Genomic DNA, 25705 nt, shown 5'->3' with positions numbered 1-25705 from the left:
ACAAAACCAGAAAACTGCATTAGCAAACCACATAAAAAACTTCTACAATACACCAGATATTGAGCAGCAATCTGAAAAGTGTGTGCATGGAGAATTTACAATCATTTTCATTTCCTTTTTCTAGCACACTTCTGAACCAGAGATATGCAGCCTTTTTTTTTATTGTGGTCCCTCAGATTTGCACAAAACAAGAAAACTGCTGAGAATTTACAATTGCCTGACCATGTGCTTTTGCACACTTCCTGGGCAGAAAAAAACGCAAGGTGCTGGTACAGCTACTTGTGCACATTCCCTGCTGGGACAAACCACCAGTATGAACAGGAAAGATCAAAGGTACTCCTCGTATACAAATTCACATACATGCAGATGTGAGCTATTAATTTGAATGGGGGAACAGCAGATTAACAGCTAAATAATGCTCAAATGTGGAGAAAGTATTAGACTCTTAAGATACTTGGAGCACTTCCTCTTCCCTCTTTCCTATTCTTCCTTCTTCATGTACTCTGAAGTGCCATGTAGAGTGAGCACATTTGCATAAATAAAATAGACGGATCTAGTACAACTAATGGCTGCTTCAGTTTCCCAAACTCTTAGTGGGAAGCAAGTTCTTGTACATGCAACTATAGACAAGTAAATGCCTGGCTCACAGGATATGGTAATGATGTGAAGTCAACACAAGTTGCTAGTTATTTTGATGCATTGACCAGCCTAGCAAAAGCTTTACCAAACAGACAACTCCCTGTATCCTTACTAGGTTAACAGTTCCAGAGTTCCCCAGGACATCAATCTCAAGTCTTCTTGGATCTTACAGAAGCAGAAGCTGCAGGCATACACAACTTTGAGGCTTGCAGGATCTACAGTTATTGATTTTTACTAGAACCTGATGTCCTGCTGGAGCTAGATGCAAAGTGGGGGTTTAGGGGGGGTGAAACCAATTAATTTGTGTGACCTATATGCCATACATTGGAGAATGAACAGCATGTTTAAGTACATATTACATCTGGGTTACTATGAACCAGGAATTCAAAGTGGCCCAATTTGGAGACAAAGGAAGTTATTTTGTTTTTGCCATCGTTAAATATGCAGGAGTCAAAAACCCTTGCAAATAATCTAGAAATCTGCCTTCTGCTTGCCCTTGGTTTACATAGTATTCTACAGGGCTGTGATCACACTGCAGAAGCAAAGAAATTGGTATTACAGTATGCAGAATCATATCATTCTGAGAGACTGATACAGGTTGCAGAATCCCAAAGAAGTCAGTCCAGAACTCACCCTGTGGCAGCAAAGAGCTGACCCCAACACTTCTTTTTTGTACAGGCTTAAGCCTCCAGTGAGAGGTCAGTGCTAAACAAGATAAGCAGTGGATTTTCTCTGTTGGCAGCAGGATGCCCAATTTCAGGTTTGAGAGGGCTTCTTTGGGGCCCAGCCTGGTACCAGGCAGAAGGCTTGATAGGGTTTTCCTTGAAGGCAATCAAGCAACAGGCAGGGCCTTTGAAAGGATTTCCCCTGGGCACGGATAATCCAGCAGTGAGTGACAGGTTTGTGAAAGGATTAAGCGTGGGCACATTCAGTCACCAAGAGTTAGGTCTCAAGGGATTCCCTTTGTGAACAGCCAGTGTGGCATCAACAGCAGGCGGAGAAGGCAATCAGAAACGGAAACAGCAGTTCGGAGAGATTTTTTTTCTTCCACAGAAACAATCTGGCACCGACAATCGGATGCGGGAAAGAACACAGAGAGAATGTGGCACTATCCGAGGATTATTCTTAGCTGTAGAGAGAGAATTTACTTCTGGTTAAGCACTGAGGGCTGATTTGAGGTTTCTGTCAGGCGTAAGCTGGCCAGTGTGAAAAGCAGCTTTGGGCAGTTTCCTTCAGGGATATGTGACTGTGCTTCCCTGCATCCTGACTCACACCTAGTGGTGCCTGAGTTTCTTCACTCCAGTGCACTCTCCTGTATCATGACTTCAGGCGAGCTCTCAGCTCTTACTGTGGTTCCAGATGATAATTAAGCCTCCAAACCTTAACTATGTTCCCATTAGTGGTATAAAATTTAGTTGCTGAAGCTACTGCAGACACATATATGCTGCCAACATCAGACAGATTGGGCAGGTGGGATAAGTCAACTAACCGTGCTCTCTTGAACAACACCACAATTGCTCCTTTGTGTTTCACTAAAATGACTAGGTGGTTGTTCACAAAACCTCATCTGTTGGCTGAGCGCTGATTGCTCAGTTATTTGTTAGTGGCAATGTGACATGTCCTTTGACCTTCAAGGCAGCCATGAATGTTGGCATGCATGTTGTAGATAGGGGTTTTCATTTAAAGTTTTAATATGAGCATCGCCTGCTCACTTGTTGTCGCTCGGCTCACTGACTTGTGTACCTCCTGTGAAACTTAATATTTCCCTAGAAAAATAAGATAGAACGACGAAACATGGTTTGCACATTCAGAACTTTGCTTGATTATGCTTTTTCAGGTTCAGAAACTGGCTGGATCTGTCTAGTTTTCAAAAGAAGTACTTGGCATTACTAATGGATTATGGTCCCACAATCACTTGTACAGATTGGAATTGCCGCTGCACTTGAAGGCACTCCATAAAATCATACTCTTAAAACCAGTTAATGCAGATTAGTTAACTATTTTAGCTTTATCTTGGCATAGAAAGGATGAGAATATGGACAGAACTCGATGTCACCTCAGTAAATGCCTGCTCCCAAACCTGCATTTGTGGAGATGGCATGAATGCCAGGGCAGAAGGCCTTGACAGGAGAGAATCAGCGGAAGGGATATAGTTACATCATGTGTGAGGTGGTCACCTCAGTGACAGGTACTGGAAGGCAGAGAGCGGTGGGAAAATGCCAGAGAGCAGAGTTGTGTGTGCTATAAAGTTTGTCTTGTGTCTCCTATCCAGCTAGCCTTCATCTTTGACAGCTGCTTGTTTTGCAGTAAATCTGTGCTTGTCTCATAACATGCAGTTCCACCCTAGTATCAAGGAGAAGAATGTCCTTTGTAGTTTTGTGGGAAATAAAAATGGTGGGTTGGTCCTAAGCCCATTCAGCTACCCAGCACGGCAGGGTAGGACAGGCATCAGTATACCTGTGGCCCTTGCTTGGGTGCTAGGGAGCCAGCAGCTGCCCAGGCAGGACCGGCCTACAATGAGACAAGGCGAGGTGACCGACCGCCTCAGGCGGCAGGATCCACAGGGAGAGCAGAAGCAGTCTTCAAGGAATGCATCGCCTGCTTCTGCCGCCAGTGGTACAGCCGCTGCAAAAGCTGTGGCATGCTCCTCAGAGGCTGGATTTGCCACATCCTCGGCAGCCCCCCCCTCCAAAGTCACACTTATCGTAGCTCCTTGGTGAATAGGAGGTGCAGCTAGTCTTCTCCCACCCTTAGGTAGGGGCTGCCCTCTGGGGTTTTCTAGGCTCTGCACCCATTAGGCGTGATTCAAAGTGGACCCCTTCCCCTCCAACGTATTTTGTGGTTTGCCTCAGGTGCCAAAATGTATTGGGCCTGCACTTTCCTGGGGGAACTATTTGCTTATTATGCTTAAGCCTGGGCCTACAAAGTCAAATGGGTTGCCATGGGCAACACCAGGTTCTGCAATGGAGAAGGCTCCAGCCAAGGCTAGCCAAAGCCATTGGGCAGATCATTCCGATACTTTCCCGCCTCCATACGATTAAAGAGCAATGATGTCATAATAGTTGAAGTAACCTTTAACAGCACCTGAAAACAGCAAGCTGAGGCTCAGCTTAACCCAACCCGGAGTTCTAGATGTTTGTTGGACTACAGTTCCCATCATCCCTGACCGTGGACCATGCTGGCTATGGCTAGTGGGAGTTGTATAATGGAGGGGGATCAGGTTGGGGGTTGTTGCTGTAGCTAATGGTGAGGCTGAGCCTGATCTCACCAGCAGGAGAGCTTCTCTCTGCCATGTTCTTATCCAATATAATTGAGGGTGTCAGATATAAATACAGAGAGCTTCAACCAAAGCAGCCACTGGGTGTCACTGAGTCTCTACAGAGAAGCTGCTGATCCGACATTTCTCTGGATGAGCAGGGGGTGTGTTTTTTGTGCAGACAGCAGATGTTACAGGCCACAGGATTCGCTCCCAGCTTCCCGGTTGCGCTGCATCTGTTGAGTACCCCTTACGGAATAATCTGCAGCATTTCCATGGCTTCTTGCCTTCCCTGTGGCCTTTAGTCCACTGACTTGATGCCGTTGGCATGCTTCTGCCAGATGGGGCAAAAAAAGAAAGGGGCTGTGGGGCTGATTTTAAAAGCTCTAAACAAAAAGTACTAAGTAGACTGTTTATTTAGTAAAACCATACCCTAGTGGTAACATCGCAGGCATTCTGTTTCAGGAATGTCAGGAGTGTCTCTGTGAATGTCTGTTTCTGCTTCACTTGCTAGAGGGAAAATATGGCTTAGAGCAGGGGGTGAGGAACCTTTTCCAGAGCAAAGGCTGCATTCTCGTCTGGGCAACCAGAAGGGGCCACCTGCCAGTAGTCTGCAGGGTCAGGAACAACAACCACACATTTTTTCTTTGTTCATTGGGCTAGTTTCTGCACACATGTACCCCTCTCTGTGAACCAAGAAGCATTTTCGGACTTTGACATGTTCCAGCCAGGCAAAAACTCCAGGAAGGGAAGAAGCAGAGCTTGTGAGGTGGGTTGTTTTTATTTGCTTTATTTATTTAGAGCATTTGTACCCTGCTGTTCAGTTAAAACATGACAGTCCTTGCCCATAGGCTTACAAACTAAAAAAAACCATGAGGTTAAAAGGACAAGGAGGGAAGAGGGGGAATGCAAACTCAAGCACCAATTATCAGTTCGTATAATGATCAGCTGGAGTAGAAACCAGGATGTGTCCTGGAAACGGGCAATGAAGGGTGTCAACAGGACTCTTAAATACGAAATGATGCAGCTATGCGAGGAAATGCTGATGATCACATGCTTGGAACCGGAGCTGGAAACCTGTTTTTAGGAAATTGCATTAAATTAACTTAATCTGGTTTGCTTTGTAATAATTTGGAAAATGAATAGAAATAATTTGGAAAGGGGCAGTGTTGTGAGGAGGGTCCCAGTGGTCAGATAGGGAGCCTTGGAGGGCTGCATTTGTCTTTCTGGCTTGAGGTTTCCCACCTCTGAATTACAGGATGATGAAGATCTGCAAGAAGTTCACCCAGTTCTTTCTTTTTTTGTGCAGGTATTGCTGAAACGTTGGAGCTTCTCTCCACAGGTGCTTTCGGTCGTATTGAGGGAGGTGTGAAATCCACATACAAAAGCCACATGCTTTTTATTCCTGTGTCTGAGATGTCAAGTTGCCCAAGGAGCAAAGGAGAGCAGGACTCCTGCTACATACCTGTAATAGCTGCAGAGGAGAGAGAATCTTGGCAAATGCAGCTTTGCTTGTTCTCTCTTCCACAAGGAGCAGCTAAAAATGGCTGCCAAGAGTAAAAATGTTGGCCACTCTGATATATGACACCTGCTCACCCTAGAACAGTGGTTCTGAACCTTTTCTTTTTCTTTTTACCATGCCCCACCTAAGCATCTCTAAAATCCTGATGCTACCGCCCCGCCCCCCGACATATAATTCTTATTACAGTATTCAAAAAGTGAACTCCTATTCACGTGGAAGAAGCCTAAAAGGCCATTCGCTGTTAATAATTCGTTCTTGAATTGCCCCTCTTAAAAATCGAATTGCCCCCCTGTGGGGCGTGTGCCCCACGTTGGAAACCACGGGCCTAGAATCTACATCTGAATATGGATTTGGACCTGAGTTTAGGGGCAAGACACCATCTACCAGTTGAATCATATATACTTAGTGCTGAAACTCTGCACTCAAGGCAGTTAACCAATTAAAATGTGAAAAAAGAAGGAAAAGGGGGGGAAAGTATCAATAGACAAAAGAATACAGAGCAAAATATAAAAACAGCATAATTACAGCATTGGCCTGAATATAAGCCTCACTCCCCCCCCCCAAATTTGACTGAAAAGTTAAAGTGCGTCTTAAATTCGTGACCATACAAAAATTGGCTTTTACAATATTGCTGCTGAAACGGACACACGGTAAAATGGAACGGGTGTGAGTGCCTGTGGAATTTTAAGGGAGTGGCTTATATTTGGGTATTTTCTTTTTTTCTTTTTTCCTCTTGAATTTTAAAGGTGCGGCTTATATCCGGGTGCGGCTTATATTCGGGCTAATACGGAATTTGGGGTGAGTGTGTGGTGACTTCAGAGTCTGATGGCATGACCTTCCAGGCCTGGATTCCTCCTCTCTTACCTTCCCCTTAGATGAGGGAGTATATTAAGCTGGAAGTTAGGGGGTGAACTCCACCAGCTGAATTACCATGGGCCCCTAGGGTAGGGATCTCTTCAGGATCCATAGTATGAGCTGCCTAGCCTGGCCTTCTCTTCAGGGCACAGTTGATTTTCTCTCTTGGGCCTTGTGGTTCGGAATCTCCACTTTAGCCAGAGAACAACATAAATCGGCCTTCCCAAATGTGGACTCCAACTCCCTTCATCTCTAGACAATGTGATGGGAGATGTGGTCTAACAATACCTGGAGATAGCACCATGTTGGGGAAAGCTGCCACAAAGAAATCCATGGGGAGAGGAGGAGGAAATCCCCTGAAGTTGTTTGCTTGAAAAATCATATTTGGACGCTCTAGAGAAGGAAAGAATTTCTGTGTAATTCTCAAAATATCTGTGTGATGAGTAATGTAATGTCCCGAGGACTTTGCGAGACTTTGTTTCCCTTAGGTTTTTGGCATAAGGCAATGTAATTTTAGCCACTACTTAAACTTTCTCCAATCTTAAAACCACGGTTAGGGCATCCACATGGTTAAGCTTGCATGGTCCACAATGAAAAGAGAAAGGCTCCCCTTTCCTCTCATTCCATGCCTTGTACCATTGCCACAATGTGCATTTAATTCCATTGTGTTCAATAAACCACGGTGGGCCAAGTAATTGGTAGAGGTGCTTTGAGGGCCTTTTATTTTTTAAAAGCCTTCTGCTTATTTTGAAGCATCACAGCTCCAGAGAATGCAACAGGCACTCCATTTTGCATCCAGCCTCACAAATGGATGCCTCTTTTCCCTCTCGCTGTGGGTACCTCAGATCCTGAAAGCCGCCTTCACAGATAAGAGGAATCAGGCAAGATGCTTCTACGCTTGTGTCTCTGATGAGGAGTAGAATTATCTGCTTATTAGTCACAGAGCCCATCAGGCATTCCCTGCTGGAGGTGCTGAGACAAATAGAAAACACAAAGTTAAGATGTTTCTGGCACTGAGGTTAGAAGCGCTGGGAGTCTCATGCCTGTGCATGTTTTTGAGTGGCACATAGAACGGGAACTCCTTGTGGACTGGCATGCCTCAGCGTTCGCAAACACAATCTTTCTGTTCAGAGATCTGTTCAGGACAAATATGCCGGCTCATCATAAATCATTTCAGACGACTGACAAGGCACGCTAGAGAGGGCTGAGAGTATAAAAAGTGTGAGTGCTGCTTACGGGAGGAAACTCCGCTCTCTATGTTCTACAAGCGTGAGCACAGAATGTGCATCATGTTGATAAAACCCCACTGGGAAATCTCTCAGTGGCGTGCGATCAGTGGACTAGGGGGACTAGGCTAGTTCTCTAAATGTTCCCGGTAAATTAAAGTACTGTATTATTAAAACCTAGCACCTCCTTTCTAAAGCCCGGGAAGCTTCTGCTTGGCTTAGGGAGGGAGGTGCGATGCTTTGATGGAGTCCAAGAGCCCTCCCAGCACCTTCCTGTCAGAGGCCTGGCGTCTCCTTCCCAAAGCCCAGGAAGCTTCTGTCCAGATGAGAGAGGGAAGTGTGATGCTCACGCATGCAACAACGTGGGGATGTCACAACATCACGTGTGCAGTGTCGCACCCCACAGTTGCCCTCACAAACCAGCACCTCCGGCGCTAACTGTTCCCCTATGAAAAATTTCACCACACGCCACTGAAATCTCTAAAGTATTGCCTGCATTGAAGTAGACCTGAACTGATATATTCGGAAATTTCAGGTCCAGTTGTTACTGATGATGCCCTTTCAGAGTACAGTTGTACCTTGGTTTTTGAACGCCTTGTGACTCAAACGTTTTGGCTCCTGAACGCCACAAACCTGGAAGTGAGCGCTCCAGTTTTGGGTCTTTAGGACCCGAAAGTCTGCCACGTCTTACACAGCTTCCGATTGAGTACAGGAAGCTCCTGCAGCCAATCGGAAGCCACGCCTTGGTTTTCGAACTTTTTGAACGTCGGACTTCCGGAATGGATTCCATTCAAGAACCAAGGTATATATATACTTTGGCTTCCAGAGTTATAGCTCATGGCAATACAGAACAGGACTTTCCCCCCTGGCACACAATGTCTCTCTGTGTGGAATTCCTCGAGAGAGAGAGAGGACCCTTCAGACAGCATGCATGATTATTTGTGCTCATGATAGTATTTGGGTAGTGTATACAACCGCTCCTTCCCTGCTGTTTGCACCTGCTATAATTTCATGGTGGACATCCTGCTGCAACCGGTGCATACCCCGTAACTTCCTGCTAAAATCCTGTAACCTTTAATACCACAAATGTTCGAGGTTGTGGGGTTTTGGGGGGTGTGCTCCTTTTGTTGTGCTAATAAAACAGAATGATGTGTGGATGGTCCAGTATAAATGCATCACTAATGCATTGTTAAGGTAAAGGTAAAGGGAAACCCCGAACATTAAGTCCAGTCATGACCGACTCGGGGGTTGCGGTGCTCATCTCGCTTTATTGGCTGAGGAAGCCGGCGTAGAGCTTCCAGGTCATGTGGCCAGCATGACTAAGCTGCTTCTGGCGAACCAGAGCAGCACACGGAAACACCGTTTACCTTCCTGCCTATTTATCTACTTGCACTTTGACGGCTTTCGAACTGCTAGGTTGGCAGGAGCAGGGACCGAGCAATGGGAGCTCACCCCGTCGCGGGGATTCGAACCACTGACCTTCTGATCGGCAAGTCCTAGGCTCTGTGTTGATATTCTTCCCACAAAAAAACCCCACCCACCAATCTGGAAAGGCCCAGAGAGGGGGAGAGAGAGAATCCCATGTGACCTGCTCTTTTCCATCCTTCACAAAGGCAGTTAAAACTTTTTTAAAAAATCAGAAGGGATTAAAAAAAAACCCCAGAAGGGATAAACCTTTTGAAAAAAATCCATCAAGCGCTCTCGCGCGCGCGCTCTCTCTCTCTCTCTCTCTCTCGCCCTTTCAGTATTTTTTTAAAAATATTACTCTTTATTTCACGTTTTTTTTCCATAGAAAGAGTACAAGCAACGCAACACATGTGAACGATATATAACCAAAACCAAGACAACTGCCCTGCATGTACAGCAAAGAAAGGCTACAGCAAATATATTCAGAGGATATAGACACAGATTTTAGGGAAGGCTTCTTAACGTACTTTGGTTGCCGCTTTTAGAATAACAAATGTCTAGGTAAGGAGGTCCAGCGAGAATGATCTAAAAGGACTTGGAGTTTGAATTGTCCCTTTCTGATCTGTCACATACCATAAGAAAAGTTGACACATGTTCACAGATATGTGGTTTCACCACATAAGGCACAACGCTATTGGGTTTGTTTTTTCAGCTAAGGTGACATTGCACTCCCTCTGCCAGCCTTGTATAGTAAATGGTGTGGCATATTTCCTGTGTTGGGCTATCTCCACTCTCGCAGCTGCAAGGAAAAGGAAACGGATTAAGTCCTTTTGCAAGAGTCCAAGCATAGTCTCTTGAAATGGGAGCCAAAACCTGGGCCTGGGTAGACAATTCGATTGAGAATAGCTGTGATTTCTTGAAAGATCCTGAGCCAAAAAGATTGCACTATTTCCAACATCATATGAAATAGTGTACCAATTTGGCCAGAGCCCTTCCAGCACATTGTGAATAAATTTAGCATTTATGTGCCCCAATTTAACTGGGGTGGCACACCACCTATAATTATTATAACAAATTTAACAAAAAATAAAGGGGGGTTAATACCCATCAGCTCACATCAGCAATACAATAACCATCTCTGTTTAAACACATCGGTCAATATATGCCACCCAAAGGTCTTGATAGGTATCCAGACCAAAATCCATCAAACTTAACAATAAATCAACAATACTGCTCCCCCTCCACACACACAAAATAACTGCAGAAACACAGCAATTAGCATGACAATCGTATTCCCTCAAATGCCTGGGAGAAGAGGCATGTCTTAATCTGGCTCTGAAAGGATGTTGGTTGGCTCAGTCGGTAGAGCATAAGGCTCTTAATCTACAAGTCTGCGATTCTGTGATTTTAATGCTGACACCAGGCAGGCCTCTCAGGGGAATGCATTCTATATAGACTATAAATATTTATAAGCCCCTTTTTAGGGTAAACCTTCCAAAGGAGACTACAACAACACAACATATAAAGCATAACAAAACTTAAGGAGCATGAAAAAAAGTCACAATAGCTAATTAACAGCAGTTACAGCAACAACGTAAAAACATCACTCAGTCCAGCGAAACCATAACATCACAAAATCAGTTAAGCTAGAAAAGCATGAAAGAACAGGAGCCCTGTTAAAATCTCTAATCACAAAAGGCAAAATGAACAAATATGTTCCAAAGGTTCCCCCACTTCTGAAGGAGGAACAGATCTGCCTTCTGTACACCCCTGTGAGCAGCCCGCCACATTCAATCAATTTACTATCGATTGCTAGTAGAAGCAGCTGCAGCTGATCGAAAACGGTGCATCTTAACCACCCATTTGGTTAAAGAGATGGAATCAGATGCACCTATGTAGAGAGAGAGGGGTCCACATGCAAGGAACCACCACTGAAAAGGCCCTTCCCTGGGCCTCCATGCCACATTCTGGGTGGGGAACAACCCGGCAGATCTTGCTGTGTGGGCAATCTTTTCCGGAAGATATTTTTACTTTGAGGAGATAGTGATCTAGCATGGTCATTTCTTCCTGCCTCTGTTCACTTCCCCTCTCTATCTCTTGTTCTGCTCTTTGATAGCGGAGAACAGCCTTTACTTTGTTGGAAGGAAGGGTAGTGCAGGGTACCTTCTGAAGATCATGGCCACTGGTCCCATCACCTCCTGGCAAATAGAAGGGGAAGAAATGGAGGCAGTGAGAGATTTTACTTTCTTGGGCTCCATGATCACTGCAGATGGTGACAGCAGCCACGAAATTAAAAGACGCCTGCTTCTTGGGAGAAGGGCAATGACAGGCCTAGACAGCATCTTGAGAAGTAAATACATCACCTTGCCAACAAAGGTTCGTATACTTAAAGCTATGGTTTTCCCAGTAGTGATGTATGGAAGTGAGAGCTGGACCATAAAGAAGGCTGATCGCCGAAGAATTGATGCTTTTGAATTATGGTGCTGGAAGAGACTCTTGAGAGTCCCATGGACTGCAAGAAAATCCAACCTCTCCATTCTGAAGGAAATCAGCCTTGAGTGCTCACTGGAAGGACAGATCCTGAAGCTGAGGCTCCAGTACTTTGGCCACCTCATGAGAAGAGAAGACTCCCTGGAGAAGACTCTGATGTTGGGAAAGATGGAGGGCACAAGGAGAAGGAGACGACAGAGGACGAGATGGTTGGATAGTGTTTTTGAGGTTACCAGCATGGGTCTGACCAAACTGTGGGAGGCTGTGGAGGACAGGAGTGCCTGGTGTTCTCTGGTCCATGGGGTCACGAAGAGTCGGACACGACTAAACGACTAAAGAACAACAACAACCTTCTGACCTTATTTGATGTTAGACATGGTTTGGAGGAATGTGCAGTATTGGAAGAGGGGGCCAGCTAATTAATAATCAGCACTAGCTAGTGGGGCAAGGCATGTAGGCTAACAAATTAGTTATCTATAAATCAGGTGGTTTACGGGGCATAGTTCAGAGAAGCTCGTGCATGGACTGATTGGCCACAGGGCCGTGCCAACTGAGGCTACCTGGGGTTCGCTTCGTCACTTCTTGAGGACTTCCTAGCGGCAGATCGAAGTGTTTGCTTGGTAACGTATATAAAGGTAAAAGCTAAAGGACTCCTGGATGGTTAAGTCCAGTCAAAGGAGACTATGGGGTTGCGGCGCTCATCTCACTTTCAGGCCAAGGGAGCTGGCGTTCGTCCACAGATAGCTTTCCGCATCATGTGGCCAGCATGACTAAACTGCTTCTGGCACAAAGGGACACCGTGACAGAAACCAGAGTGCACGGAAATGCCTTTTACCTTCCCGCAGCAGCAGCACCTATTTATCTACTTGCACTGGTGTGCTTTCGAACTGCTAGGTTGGCAGGAGCTGGGACAGAGCAATGGGAGCTCACCCCGTCAATGCTTGCTGTTTAGAATAAAATCTTTAATCTTCTCATTCACTTGTGTTTGTATTGCTTCGGAATCTAATTAAACGAACCACCTTCAATTTGGCAAGACACTCACCTCCCTATCTTAAAGCATAGGCGCCTTGATATGGAAGAAGGCGTGCTTTCATCTATTGGGGTCTCCAGTGGCGTAGCGTGGGGGGTGCAGGGGGGGCCAGCCGCACCGGGTGCAACATTTGGGGGCGCGCGCTCGCACTCGCAGCTCTCTGCCCTTACCTGGCTCACTCACTCTCTCTCACTGCAGTGCTGGCTGTGCGAATCCGATCCGAGCTGCCGGGTCGCCGCCCACTGTGGAGGCGGAGGGTGCCAGGCGTGCGCTGCGGTGCGGAGCGGAGAGAGAGCGAGGGAGGGACTATCTGGGGGTGGGACAGTGCAGCAGCCGCCCAGCGCAGCACTGAGCGCGGGAGAGAACCACACCCAACCAGCCCAGGCAGCAGCAAGAAGAAGCTGGCAGCGGCAGCAGGTTAGGGGTTAGGGGCACAAATTACTTGCCTTGCCCCGGGTTAGGGGGCGCAAATTACTTGCCTTGCCCCGGGTGCTGACAACCCATGCAACGCCGCTGGGGGTCTCGGGCCATTTATAAATATAATCAATTATAGCACCAAGTTAGCACAATCCACTCCATCCTCAGACACACTACATATAAAGAAGGAGGTCCTCAAAGGATTCAGCGGAACTTCCCCTGCTCCCCTGCACCACGACATGTCAACCCTTGCCTGCTATGGGTGACTCATAAATGCCTTCTGTATAGAAATCTGTCTGCCCTGCTCCTATGCAGGGCTGCCAAGAAGGCAGAGCTTACTCATGCTTTCCTCTCACTCCCATTGATCTAGCATTATCAATAAATCCTTCCTTAATTAGTTTTTAAAATCCTGTGCTCATGCTGTGCCATATGAAAAGTAGTGAGGACAACACTTACGGAAACCTTACCTGTGGAACTTATGGGCTCAAATTAAGCAAACATGGGACGATTTTACATAACGAAGCTTTCACCTTTTGGATGTTGTTTTTCCACTGAGGGCCTTGGTAACGGAGCCACCAAGATCTCCTGTGATTTTCTTAAAAGGCAGATGCAGCCACGGGTGTAGCCAAGGGGAGGGGACAGGGGGCAGCTGCACCCCCAAGTAAAATAAATAAATAAGATACTGCCCCTCCAACATGAAGCCTGCCCCTCCAACATAAATCCTGGCTATGCCCATAGATGCAGTGGTAAGAGGTCCTGTTTAGAATTGCGATGAAGTCATTTTTGGAAGTTTTTAAAAATCCTTCCACTTACACCATTTTCCTTGTCAGAGTTGCCTTAATGAATGGCTGTGTTTGCTCTTTATTAAAATATCAGGAGCTCCGACTGTGGATTTTCTGCCATTTCATCTATTTTGGCCCTTGGAAAACTAAAGTAAATATACACATGGTGCTGAGTGCTCTCCTCTTCCTTGAGTGCTGACAAGACCTACTTTCCAAGGGCACTGAAGATGTATCTGTAATGTTTGCTTTATTTACAGCTGAACAACCACAGAATATTAAAAGCAAATGTATTCCCCTACAGCAGGCAGCAAGTCCACACTTTGGCATCATATTCCCACTCTCAGGGTGCTTCACTACCAGCCAATTCACAACTCCAAAACTTTGTACTCCTGATTCTCTCAGAATTTAAACGTACTAACTTAGCTCCAAATGGTTTCTCGGCTTGTTTTCTTGAAGCTGGAGGCTACCAACTTCAACCAGCTCTGTCCACTAATGCATTTCAAAGACTGGAGAGGAATAATTCCCAACTATCAAGGAACATTCACGTAAATCAGCAGTTGTCAAACTTTTACCCACTAATGTTGTTCAATGGGTTTTAGTGGTTTGCTTTAACCTGTTAGGTGACAGCAGTCATGAAATCAAAAGATGCCTGCTTCTTGGGAGAAAAGTGATGACAAACCTAGACAGCATCTTAAAAAGCAGAGACACCAGCTTCCCAACAAAGGTCCATATAGTTAAAGCTATGGTTTCCCAGTTGCGATGTATGGAAGTGAGAGCTGGACCATAAAGCAGGCTGATCGCCGAAGAATTGATGCTTTTGAATTATGGACTCTTGAGAGTCCCATGGACTGCAAGAAAATCAAACCTCTCCATTCTTAAGGAAATCAGCCCTGAGTGCTCACTGGAAGGACAGATCGTGAAGCTGAGGCTCCAATACTTTGGCCACCTCATGAGAAGAGAAGACTCCCTGGAAAAGACCGTGATGTTGGGAAAGATGGAGGACACAAAGAGAAGGGGATGACAGAGGACGAGATGGTTGGGCAGTGTTCTTGAAGCTACCAACATGAGTTTCACCAAACTGCGGGAGGCAGTGGAAGACAGGAGTGCCTGGCGTGCTCTGGTCCATGGGGTCACAAAGAGTCAGACACAACTAAACGACTAAACAACAACAACATTAACCCATTAACTCTGGCGCTATATTCTAATGGTGTTTAATAATAATAATAATAATAATAATAATAATAATAATAATAATAATTAATAAGGCAGTGGAGGAGTAAGAGGCACCAATCTCTTATTGTGGCATTAGCTTCCCTGGACTATAATCCACTTCATCAGATTCATGAAGTATTATCCTGCATTACAAGCATGTATATCTCAATGGTTTGTGGGGATTTGTTAACAGTGAGAATCATAGAGTTGGAAGGGACCCTGAGGAACGCAACCACGCAGCTGTCCCATACAGGGATCAAACATGCAACCTTGGCATTATCAGCAGTGTGCTCTAACCAACTGAGCTATTTCCTCAGCTTAGGTCAGAGAGATATGGAATATAGAAAGTACAGCGTAACTGCATAATTAGAGGTGGTCATTCACACACACACAAAAAGTTACTGAGAACAATCCAGCAATGCTAGGATGTTTGCGTTATCAACAACTTCTTTATGAAGGACCACTGATTACGTAATTATCACCATCATTGCATTTTCTGCATTTCCTTTCCCTCTGACCTCACTATTTTCACCCCACATGCACCCATAACACCATGCCAGGCAGGGCCAGATTTAGGCTTGATGGGGCCCTTTATATGTCCAGCTGTCCTTTGTCAACAACAAATTGCCACTGTTTTTTGTGTTGAATATATGCTATATGGTAATTTATGAATCTAATAGGTATCTAAAGCCTTTTGCACACAACAAAATATGTATTTTATCAAAGTAATTGTTGAACTTAATCTTCTATTTCGCAAATGTACATCCAGGTTTTTTCCTTTAATTTTTTGGGGGGCCCTAAGCTATAGCTTGTTTAGCTTATATGTATATCCAGCACTGATGCCAGGTAATTCAGGATAACGCTTCACATATCTGCTGAAGCGGAATGTAGTCCACAAAATCTTATGCCAGAATACATTTGTTCGTTTTTAAGGTTGTACAAGACTCCCACAGCTACTCATCTACAAATAATAACAAAAATAAACTCGTGTGTGTGTGTGTGTGTGTGTGTGTGTGTGTGTGTATAAATATATAGGAATACAGTGTAAACAATGCTGATCTTCCTTATTAGATTTTAGGTGACGGGAAGTCCAGATCTTTATCACACTTTTTCAGTTGACTATTTCTGGATACTTCTGTTCTGCCCAATATTTTCAGTAAACAATAATCTACAATGCCAACATGCGCAGATAACAGAATCTGCACGAACTGTGCTGAGAGTGTTCCTTGCGATTCTGCTGCTAATCAGCTGCTTGAGCACTGCTATCTCTGTTCTTGCTTTTCCAGAAGAAGGAAGGTCTATAAAGTGTAGACATATCCCATTGGCAATCATATGTTTTATGAGCCCTGAATAGATTTTACTAGAGGTCGGGAGTTCTGCTTAGACGAGCCCCTGGGCATCACGAAATCCAAAGAGCGTGTCTTACGGAGTCTATCAACTCTTAGGAAAGCTTTGTGAACTCCATAAACCCAAGGAGAGTGAAAACACTGCTGAGTTCTTCTCTAATGTAGCTTGGAGTTGTCGCTTCTGTAGAGAATAGATGGACCACCAGCAGTAGCTGTAATATTTTCTTCCAAAAGCAAGCACTCCTGGAAATGTGCAGTAATTTTTTAAAAGACAGAAGATGCTAGGATCGTGTTTTGTGTTGGAAAACTCTCTGAAAGCCAGTGTAGCCCTGTCAATGCTGGTGTTGAATCTGGCCCCAGTCCTATCTCAACCATAGATTTATTATTATTATTATTATTATTATTATTATTATCATCATCATCATCATCATCATCATCCTTTATAAAAATATGTATATACCGCTGTATCATAAAAAATACAGTACTTTACAACAATGTAAAAACTAAACCAGGCAATAAAATAATTAAAAGTTGAAAACAAGTTAAAAGGAAAAATAAATTTAAAACAATTCCCCATGTGATCTTTATAATCCATTCTTTTAGCAAATTCTGCATCCAAAAAATAAAATTTTAGTTAAAATGTATTGATCTTCTTTCTACAAATATACATATTTTGAAATACACATATTTTATAATGCATTCATACCCACTTACTTCACAGACTTGGGTTTTGCACATGCTACAGTTTATTGTGCATGCAGTGTGCTCTTTGTGCAGGTTTTGCACTTGCAACGTCAACCCTGATCCAAAAATATCCCACTTCTTTTCATGAGAGTTTTAATGTGAAAACATATTTTAAAACTGAATAAGTTTGCATTTCAGCTCCATGTGTACAAATGAAAAACAGGTGAGCAGTACTTCTCTTTTGGGGGTTGTTCCCTACCACACTGATGTGTATACCCCAGCGGAGCATGTTGGGAAGCCACCCAGGCAATGGAAATTGCTCCCAGTACTAGGCACCACACAGAAGCAGAGAAAGGTTCAAATAGTTTACTGTGCCCCCCCCCATTTTTTTAATTAAAGATTTTCTTGATTTACAAAAGTATGTGCAATGTGTCTCTCTCGTATTTCCCCCCCCCCCATGTAACATTTTTACAAATCAGTTTCATTTGTTAAGACATTACAGATAGTTTACTGTTGCAGAAGATAAGGCTCAATAAAACAGTTTTGGATGTAGGTATATACAGCTTTTGGCTTTTGCAGATACAGATATGTACATACAAGTACAAAGCTGCTCTAAATACCGGTAAGTTCATTAATCAAGACATGACACTGCAAGTAACACCGACTGGCAGACAGACAGACAAACTGCACACTAACAAACTACTGAGCTGATACCCATTAATCACAGATATAGTTGGGGCACTGGACCATTACTATAGCAACTGGCTTGGCTGATCATGCATCTGTGATTAGCTCATCCATGGGGTGATTTATACTGATGCCCAGTCACTCCAACATAGCATCCCATCACAGAGAGTCATAGTTGGTCTTAGCGGCAGAAAAAAACCACCCAGGCATATTATGAAAATACTTGTGATTTGTCCCAGAAGTACAGTGGGTACTTCCTAAGCTTCCTAAGCTTCACCAGCAATCCTCACTTTTTTTCAGTGTGAATGTGCTTGAAATAGCAGCGTCACACATATGGTAATTCAATCAGATGGGAGGATTCCTTGGAGATAAGCCAATAAAATAACATCATTTTCATGTAAGTTACTCCTTTCACTGCTTCTTACCTCAAAATACAATACAATAAAATAAAAATAAAACTCGATCTTGGGGTAAGAATTTTCATGAAACTGGAAAGACAGGCGTGTCAAAATACAATTAGAAACTGAAGTTGCCTCTGTCACTTTAATATGAATACTGCTAACAATTATTTTCGGGTGCAGTGACTGAGTTGCATAGCTGGGTACTTACACTGTCACTGAGAATTGCAAGGGCAGAGAACACTCTTGCTTGTTTTAAGCGTTGTAAGAAAAAAAAAGGAGTAACCAAGAGATTGGGCCAAATATATATGTATTTTGTTGTTTAGTCGTGTCTGACTCTTTGTGACCCCATGGACACTCCTGTCTTCCATTGCTTCCCGCAGTTTAGTCAAACTCATGCTGGTAGCTTCGAGAACACTGTCCAACCATCTCGTCGTCCCCTTCTCCTTGTACCCTCCATCTTTCCCAACATCAGGGTCTTTTCCAGGGAGTCTTCTCTTCTCATGAGGTGGCCAAAGTATTGGAGCCTCAGCTTCACGATCTGTCCTTCCAGTGAGCACTCAGGGCTGATTTCCTTAAGAATGGAGAGGTTTGATCTTCTTGCAGTCCATGGGACTCTCAAGAGTCTCCTCCAGCACCATAATTCAAAAGCATCAATTTTTTGGAGATCAGCTTTCTTTATGGTCCAGCTCTCACTTTCATACATCACTACTGGGAAAACCAGTAATATATATATATAAAACCAAAAAAATATAAATTTATAAATTGGTGTTAAATGCCAGATTGCACAGGTACTGTAAAATGAGAGGTGGGAATGCACCGCTGCTGCTGTCAACCTGACAGCCATGGATTCAGATGCAGATGTGCATCTGAGATTTCTGGACTGAACCAACTTGGTCACATAACGAAGCTTTACATATTTGAAGGAGGAATCCTATACTGAAGACCCGCTGGCTGAAGGGGCAACGGCATATGGCAGTGGAATGTGGGGTTTGCCGACAGAACACCGAGGTGAAGCAGTGGAATCACTGGCCAAACAGCCACAGTGGCTATGCATTATATTTCGTTATTGGGCGAGCCCCGCGTCACTCAGCTCCTCTCTGGTCCTTCGAGGGTCCGGCTTCGCCCCACCCCTTTCTCCAGTCTCTCCATCCCCCGAGGCCACGCCCAGCCGAGCCTTTCCTTCTTTCAAAAGCCTGCCTCCCGCGCCTCCCATTGGTCGGCGGCCCAGAGCCGGCCGCTCCTCCCCGCGCTGGTTGGCCCGAGGCCGCGGCGGGCCCCGCCCCGCCCGCGCGCCTCTCGCCATTGGCTCGGCGCGCGAGTAGGCCACGCCCCGCTCCGCCCGAGCTGTGAGGCGGAGGTCGGGGCTGGGCCGAGGGTCCCGGCTGCCCCCCGACCGCCGGCCCGCCTTCTCTCCCCTCCCAGCGCACCCAGGGTAGCGGCGCGATGGCGACGGCAGCGGGAGCAGCGGGCTCTCTGGGCTCCGGGCCCGGGGCGGCGGCGGCGGTTGCCGGCTCGGCCGTGCCCGCTCCGGGTCCGTGCGGGGCGGTGTCGGGGGTCTCGGGGGGTCTCGGGCCGGTCCCGGTCCCTATGAACCTCTTCGCCACCTGGGAGATCGACCGCTCGGCGCCCAGCTGCGTGCCCAGGTGAGGTGGGCGGTCGCTGGACGGAGCTCCCCACGCCGGGGCGGGGTGGGGGGCGAGGCGGTTGGCGGGAGGGGAGGGGAGGGGAGGGGAGGTTGACCCTGGGCGCGCGCGTGTTTGTGGGGTTCACACAGCGGAATGGGGCGGGGGGCGGGGACGCGGAGGCGACATAACGGGGTGTCTGCCGGCAGGGTGGGGCGGATGGGGTGGGACTTTCCGTGGGGTGGGGTTTTTTTATTTTTAAGGGTCTGGGGGCTTGGCTTGGGTGGGCCGAGTTAGGCTGGGGTGTTGGAGGTGCGTGCCTTTGTGATGTGCAAGGGCTGGTGTGGACTTTAGGGCTGGTGTGCAGGTTTCTCCCTCCCCCCCCCCCGGAAAAAGAAAGGTGTACATTTGTGGAACAAGGGTTTGTGTATGGGAGAGTGAACACAGATTTTTTTTATTGTGTGTACACACACACACACACATGCACGGAGGTATGCATCTATACACATATCCAAGAGTATCTTGGGTCACAGGGAGAAGCTGAGATTGCGGTCAGATCTTTTGAGGTTCTTCAGGAAGTTTGTGCAGGGATGAGTGGGGTGGGTTTTCACTCATCTAGGAGAAAGGCATTATCCCAAGTTGGTTGTTTTTTAAAAAATGTGTCATCTGGAGGATAGTTTGGGGTTTGCTGCCTTCCGTGATGGATATGATATGATAGACATCTGTTCATAAAGAGGGATTGAACAACAGGTGTACCACCTGAGTGGTGATATTTAGCCCATAATTGCCAGTAGTAAAACATGACTAGTGTGGATGTATAATTTTTTGGGGGGTGGGGGCGGGAGAATTGGACTCTGGGCTTGACAAGTGTAAGTTGGTGGCTGCAAAGGGATGTACAAGATGAAAGGTTTGAATAGGAGAGAGGGGTGTGAGGGAATCACAGAGGCCTTACTCACACAATTACTTACTCCTCTGCTTCACTTTGTGTTGTGTACTTTGTGCTGGCTTTCCGTAGTTAACTTTTTAGCAAGGCAGCAGTGGCAGCTCTTGTCCCAGAAATCTGTACACTGGTAATAACGATGATGGGGTGTGTGTGTGTGATACCACTACATAACATCCATCTGTTCATTTACTTTCACCCAGCTTCTTCTATTTGTTTTCTCCACTTACTCATCAGTGCTTGTTCTCACCTCTTTGCGCCTTGTTGAAATGAAGATTGGTCTGATGGTGATGAACTGTTACTGTCAAGGCCAGCGGGTGGGGCACTTTTTTTAAAAAAATAATGCTACTTGGGTGTTCTGTTGGTAGGATGGATAAAAAGTGTCTGATGTATATGGTTAGGTATTTGGGATTGTTTGGGCAGGCAGCCTTCATACTGACCTGATGTATAGTTAGGTGCACCTATTGTTCACATTGAAATTAATGGCTTTAGGTTTCAATCCTAGAGCCATTTATTATAGAGCCCCACCGAACTCAATGGGGACTCAGCTTCTGAGAAGACAGATCATGCTCTTAGATGCTGTATCCATTTTAGTCTTCATGTGCCTGTCAGTTAAATTGTGGTCAATAAGCAATTTGCTGTAACTGCTCCAGGACAACTGTTACACCAAGGGATGGAAAATATGTCTTCCAAGTCTGGGACTTGGAATCCAACAACAACTGAAGGGCCACTGGTTCCTTATTTCTGATATAGACAAATAAAATAGTTGTTTGGAATACTTAAAGTTTCTGTTAGCTGTATGGCTACATGTGCATTGCAATAAACTCACATGCCATGCTGGCTACCACATATATCATAAGAAGGTCACAGGCTGTTTCAACAAATGGCCAGGACAAGAAGCTCCTGGTTGAAAGGGAGAAACCCACACCCATACTTATCCTATTGGAAAAAAAGACTATTGTGTTTATCCTGGTTGTGTACCTCATTCTGCCATCCTTGGTGTCATGAAGAACAGGGGTTTCCCTCTTCCTTCAGTTTACTTGGCCCTTGTTAGAAGTGTCTTTGGGGGGTTACAAATTGTGCAGACTAAAGCAGGGGTAGCTAAGCCTGTGACCCTCCAGATATTAGAATCATAGAATTGTAGGTTGGAAGGGACCCTGAGGATCATCTAGTCCAACCTCCTACAATGCAGGAATATGCAACTGTCTGATATGGGGATGGACTCCAACTCCCACCAGCTTCAACCAGTGTTGCCAATAGTCAGGGAAGAGGGGAGATGGAGTTCAACTTGTGGAGGGCCACAGCTCGTAGCACTTACTAATTGATTCCCTGAGCTAGTTTGCTGAGATTAATTTGGGGGAGGAGAGGGAAGGAAGATTAACCTCTCAAACTGGTAAACAAGTATTTATGCAAGTGCTGTACAGAAGAGGGTATGCTACCAAAGCAAGCTGCTTTTGAAAAGCTTTGTGTATCCACAGGCTCTGTCACATTCCATGGCAACTGATGGGAACTGTCTCCATGCAGACAAATCATGACTTGGAATCTTGCTTCTATTAGCAGTTTGTATTGTTTATACAGCTCATCATTTGTGCTTTTCAGTCAATGTGTCCTGCTGTGCAAAGTTTGTTGGGCTTTAACAAAGCAGGTACCTCTTTTGCTATATGCAGGGCTGCAAAGCAGCCTGTCCCAAGCTGGTGCCCTCCAGAAATTTTGGACCACAGCTCTCATCATCTCAGAAGAGCATGGCCAGTGATCAGGGATGATGGGTGTTGTAGTTCAGCAATATCTGGAGAGCCAGAGGTTCACCACACCTGCTTTTCAGGCATCTTTCAAAGCTATGATGCTGTTTATGAAAACAAACTTGGCTCAAGTTTTGCTGGAGATTCATGAAGGGTGGTTGGCTGCCTTTCATAAATGCATGCATGCAATGTCTGAAGAGTACTTGAAACTTGTGCATTATTGCTCAGCCTTGATGTGTATATGTCTATACACTTACATTAACAGATCTGGAAGGTGCACATCTGAACGTCCCCAGATTTTTAAGAGTGAAGATGGTTGCTTTATGCTGGGGAGAATCATGGCAGATTATGCTATAGTTGGTGGAGATGGCTGTTCCCATTAGCATTATTTGCTAACAGCTCTTGCTTCTGCTCTACAGGTTCAGAATTGTCCTGGCAGATGAACATGTGATGATGAACTTAGACAGAGGGAGCTAAGATTTGGTGCCCACTGCTCTGTGTTAAGATGTTCTTTAGTTGTGGTAGGAATAGGAACTGGTCTGTTGCTGAGAAGATTGAGGGCATTCTTTATTGCAAAGTTCGTGTCCAAGTTCCTAACCTTTTCTAGATGTGTCCTTTGTTGCTGACTGACAAAACAGAAAGTGGCTCAGAACCCCATGCAGGAACAGTTTCCTTTTATGTTAGTTGGCAAGGGGATCTTTGGCACTTGCATTGTGGGGCTATTTCTGGCCAATTTTCTGTGGTCAAATCTCTAATTTTTATTTTCACAGGTGCCACGCTGGTGCTTGGAATGAGCACAAGCTGTGATGTTTGAGATATTGATATATTGGAACACTTCAGGTTGCTTAGGAACAGGAGAAAAAGAATACCATGGAAGAGTAGGAAGTGTCACTTTTCAGAGAAAGCACAATCTCTCTCTCTCTTTCTCCAGTCCTAAAGCAGAGGCAAAAGGCATCTGTTGGACTCAGCTGTGTTAAATTGCCGGGTGAGGCGCACCCAAGGATCCATGTATTGCCGAAACAGACAAACAAGGCTTTCAACAAGGTCCCCCATGATATACTTCTTGGCAAGCTGGTAGAATGTGGGCTGGGCAGTTTTCCTGTTAGATTGGTTTTCAGCTTTTTGATGGACACTTGTCAATTGGGAGAAGAATGGCATGTGAGGGAGTTGTGGGGTTCTGTCCTGGGCCCAGTGTTGTTTAATGTCTTTTATGAAGGATGAAGGAGTGGTGGGATCACTAATCAATTTGGCAGGTGACACCAAGCTAGCTGGGTAGTATAGCTAATGCCTTTGAAGACAAAAATAGTACCCAAGATCTTGACAGGATGGAGATTTTAGATATGCTGTAAGCCGCCCAGAGTGGCTGGTGAAACCCAGCCAGATGGAGGTGTATAAATTTCTCAACCAGGATAATTGTCAAGTTCTGTGTTTAGGTGGGAGAAATTGGGTACTTAAATACAGAGTGGATGACATCTGGCTTGACAGCAGTACATGTGAAAAGGATGTAGGGGTTTTAGTAAACTACAAGCTCAGCAAATGTGAGCAGTTGATGTGGCATCTGGAAAGGCTAATGCAATTCAAGGTTGTGTCAACAGCTGCATAGTGTCCAGATTACAATAGGTAATGATACCACTCTGTTCTGCTTATGTTGGATCTCACCTGGAGGCACTACACTTTAAGGATATCTATGAACTGGAACGTGTCCAGAGAAGTCTGACAAAGTGTCTGGGTGAACCAAGTCCTGTGATGAAAGGTTGAATGAGTTGGGCATATTTAGTCTGGAAAAGAGGCAATTAGAGAGATGATGATAATAACCATCTTCAAAAATGTGAAGCACTGTCTCACAGGTGATGGAACAATTTTAATTTCTGTCACTCCAGCAGGTAGGATCTGAATCAATGGGTTCAGATGAAAAGAAAAAGAAATATTTAGATTCAGGTGAGCTGTGGAGCAAGTTGCCTCTGAAGGTGGTCTACTCTCTTTCAAGAAGAGGCTGAATGTCCTTCCCTCTCAGGTATGCTGTAGTGGCGAATTTCCCCCATTTGAAGATGGTCAGACGTAAGAACCTTTGAGATACCTTACAACTCTGATTGTATGCAAGCATGCACACGCATAGCCCCCCTCCCTTTCTTCACTTCAGCCCATCTGTCCCCCTCTCCAGCAGTTTTATTCTTAGATCCTTGTTTGAAACAAGTGCAGGGGATCTCAAAATAGGAGAGATCTACGTTGGAAGGGCATTGATTCTCATATACTTCTCTTATCCGGCCAGAAATCCTCTTGAGATGAATGTGGGCAGCAAATATCTTGGTGGTCTATCAAAAATCATGGGAAGGTGACATTAATGAAGAGGGGAACCAGTTGGGGGTTATGTGAGGACTGAATCTGATTGGACTAGCTGCTTTGAAGTCCTCCACATATGAGAACCTTGAGTTGGGGTAGAGCAAGTTTAGCACAGCTTTTACCCATCTGGCACCCTCCAGATGTTTTGGACTACAACTCCCATCAGCCTCAGCTATGGCTGTGTGGGCTGCAGCTGATGGGAGTGGCAGTTCAGAACATCTGGAGGGTGCCTGGTTGGCAAGGAGTGCTTTAGTGGGAAATAGAACAGATTCTGATGTTGAAAATATTCTAGTATTCCTTTGCAGAACAATAGATGTCAGAATGCCTGGACCCTTTTAATTGGGGCGTCTTGTTTACACCTTTAGCTAAATGTGGAAGGAGATACTGTGCCATGCTTTATTTTTTGGGGGGTGGGGAACCACGGCTGTCCATACTATATTACATTGCAGATTGCAGAGCCTGTCGGCAGTGAGAGAATCTTCTGGTTATGAAGGTTGCTGCAGCACCTAAACACCTGTCTCTCTTAGCAACAGGAAGGAGAGCTGCCTAGGTTGCTCTGATCCTTCAAAAGCAGGCGTATTTGAAGAAGAAAAATACTCCCATTTTCTTTGCTCAGTATTTTCTTCTGGCATACGTAATTGGGGCAGGGGGTGGCTTTGAGGTGGCACTTGATTATTATGTGGGCTGCCCTCCATTTTGTGAAGGAAAGCCCTCTTTGTTGAGAGAACATTCTTGACCCCGGATCAAAGGGGGGGGAGGGGGCATTGTTGGAATTCCTGTATTGCTGAGCCCCACCATAGAACTCTGTCATGCTTCCTAGACTTCTATGTTCCAAGTACCATGTGCAAACTGAAGAACGAGAATTTTTTCATTGAGGACCTGATACATCCTTCAGGAGGTCAGGTTCACCTGAAGGCCTCAAAAGGTTGGGTGGGATGGAAGAAGGGGATGTGGCCAGCAGGCTCAGCACTGTTTGTAGAGCAGGGGCGGCTAACCTGTGACACTCCAGGATGTTTCAGAACTAAAACTCCCATCAGCTCTAGCCGGGGATGATGGCAGTTGTAGTTCAGCAGCAACAACTTGGAGGGTCACAGGTTAGCCACCCCTGTT

General features: G+C 45.4%; 1 protein-coding gene and 1 long non-coding RNA gene across 5 annotated transcripts in view; both read left to right on the top strand.

Annotated features, from left to right (window-relative positions):
- The first annotated feature begins 4551 nt into the window (after positions 1-4551).
- On the top strand, positions 4552-6215 carry LOC309338710. The gene is made up of 2 exons (XR_014155030.1): positions 4552-4664; positions 5205-6215. It is a non-coding gene; the product is annotated as an uncharacterized lncRNA (long non-coding RNA).
- A 13167-nt stretch (positions 6216-19382) lies between these two features.
- Positions 19383-25705, top strand: part of LOC309337770 (phosphofurin acidic cluster sorting protein 2-like) — a 175333-nt gene continuing 169010 nt past the window's right edge. For all 4 annotated transcript variants that reach the window (XM_081854598.1, XM_081854597.1, XM_081854596.1 and 1 more), the window contains exon 1: positions 19383-19597. In XM_081854598.1, coding sequence (XP_081710724.1) covers positions 19398-19597 — 200 coding nt within the window. In that variant the 5' untranslated portion in view covers positions 19383-19397. The remainder of the gene's footprint in view (positions 19598-25705) is intronic.

Source organism: Podarcis erhardii, assembly GCF_964252035.2.
Source record: "Podarcis erhardii genome assembly, chromosome: 3".
Lineage (NCBI taxonomy): Eukaryota > Metazoa > Chordata > Lepidosauria > Squamata > Lacertidae > Podarcis > Podarcis erhardii.
Note: the sequence above shows the minus strand (reverse complement) of the source record. Positions and strands in the feature narration are given on the sequence as shown.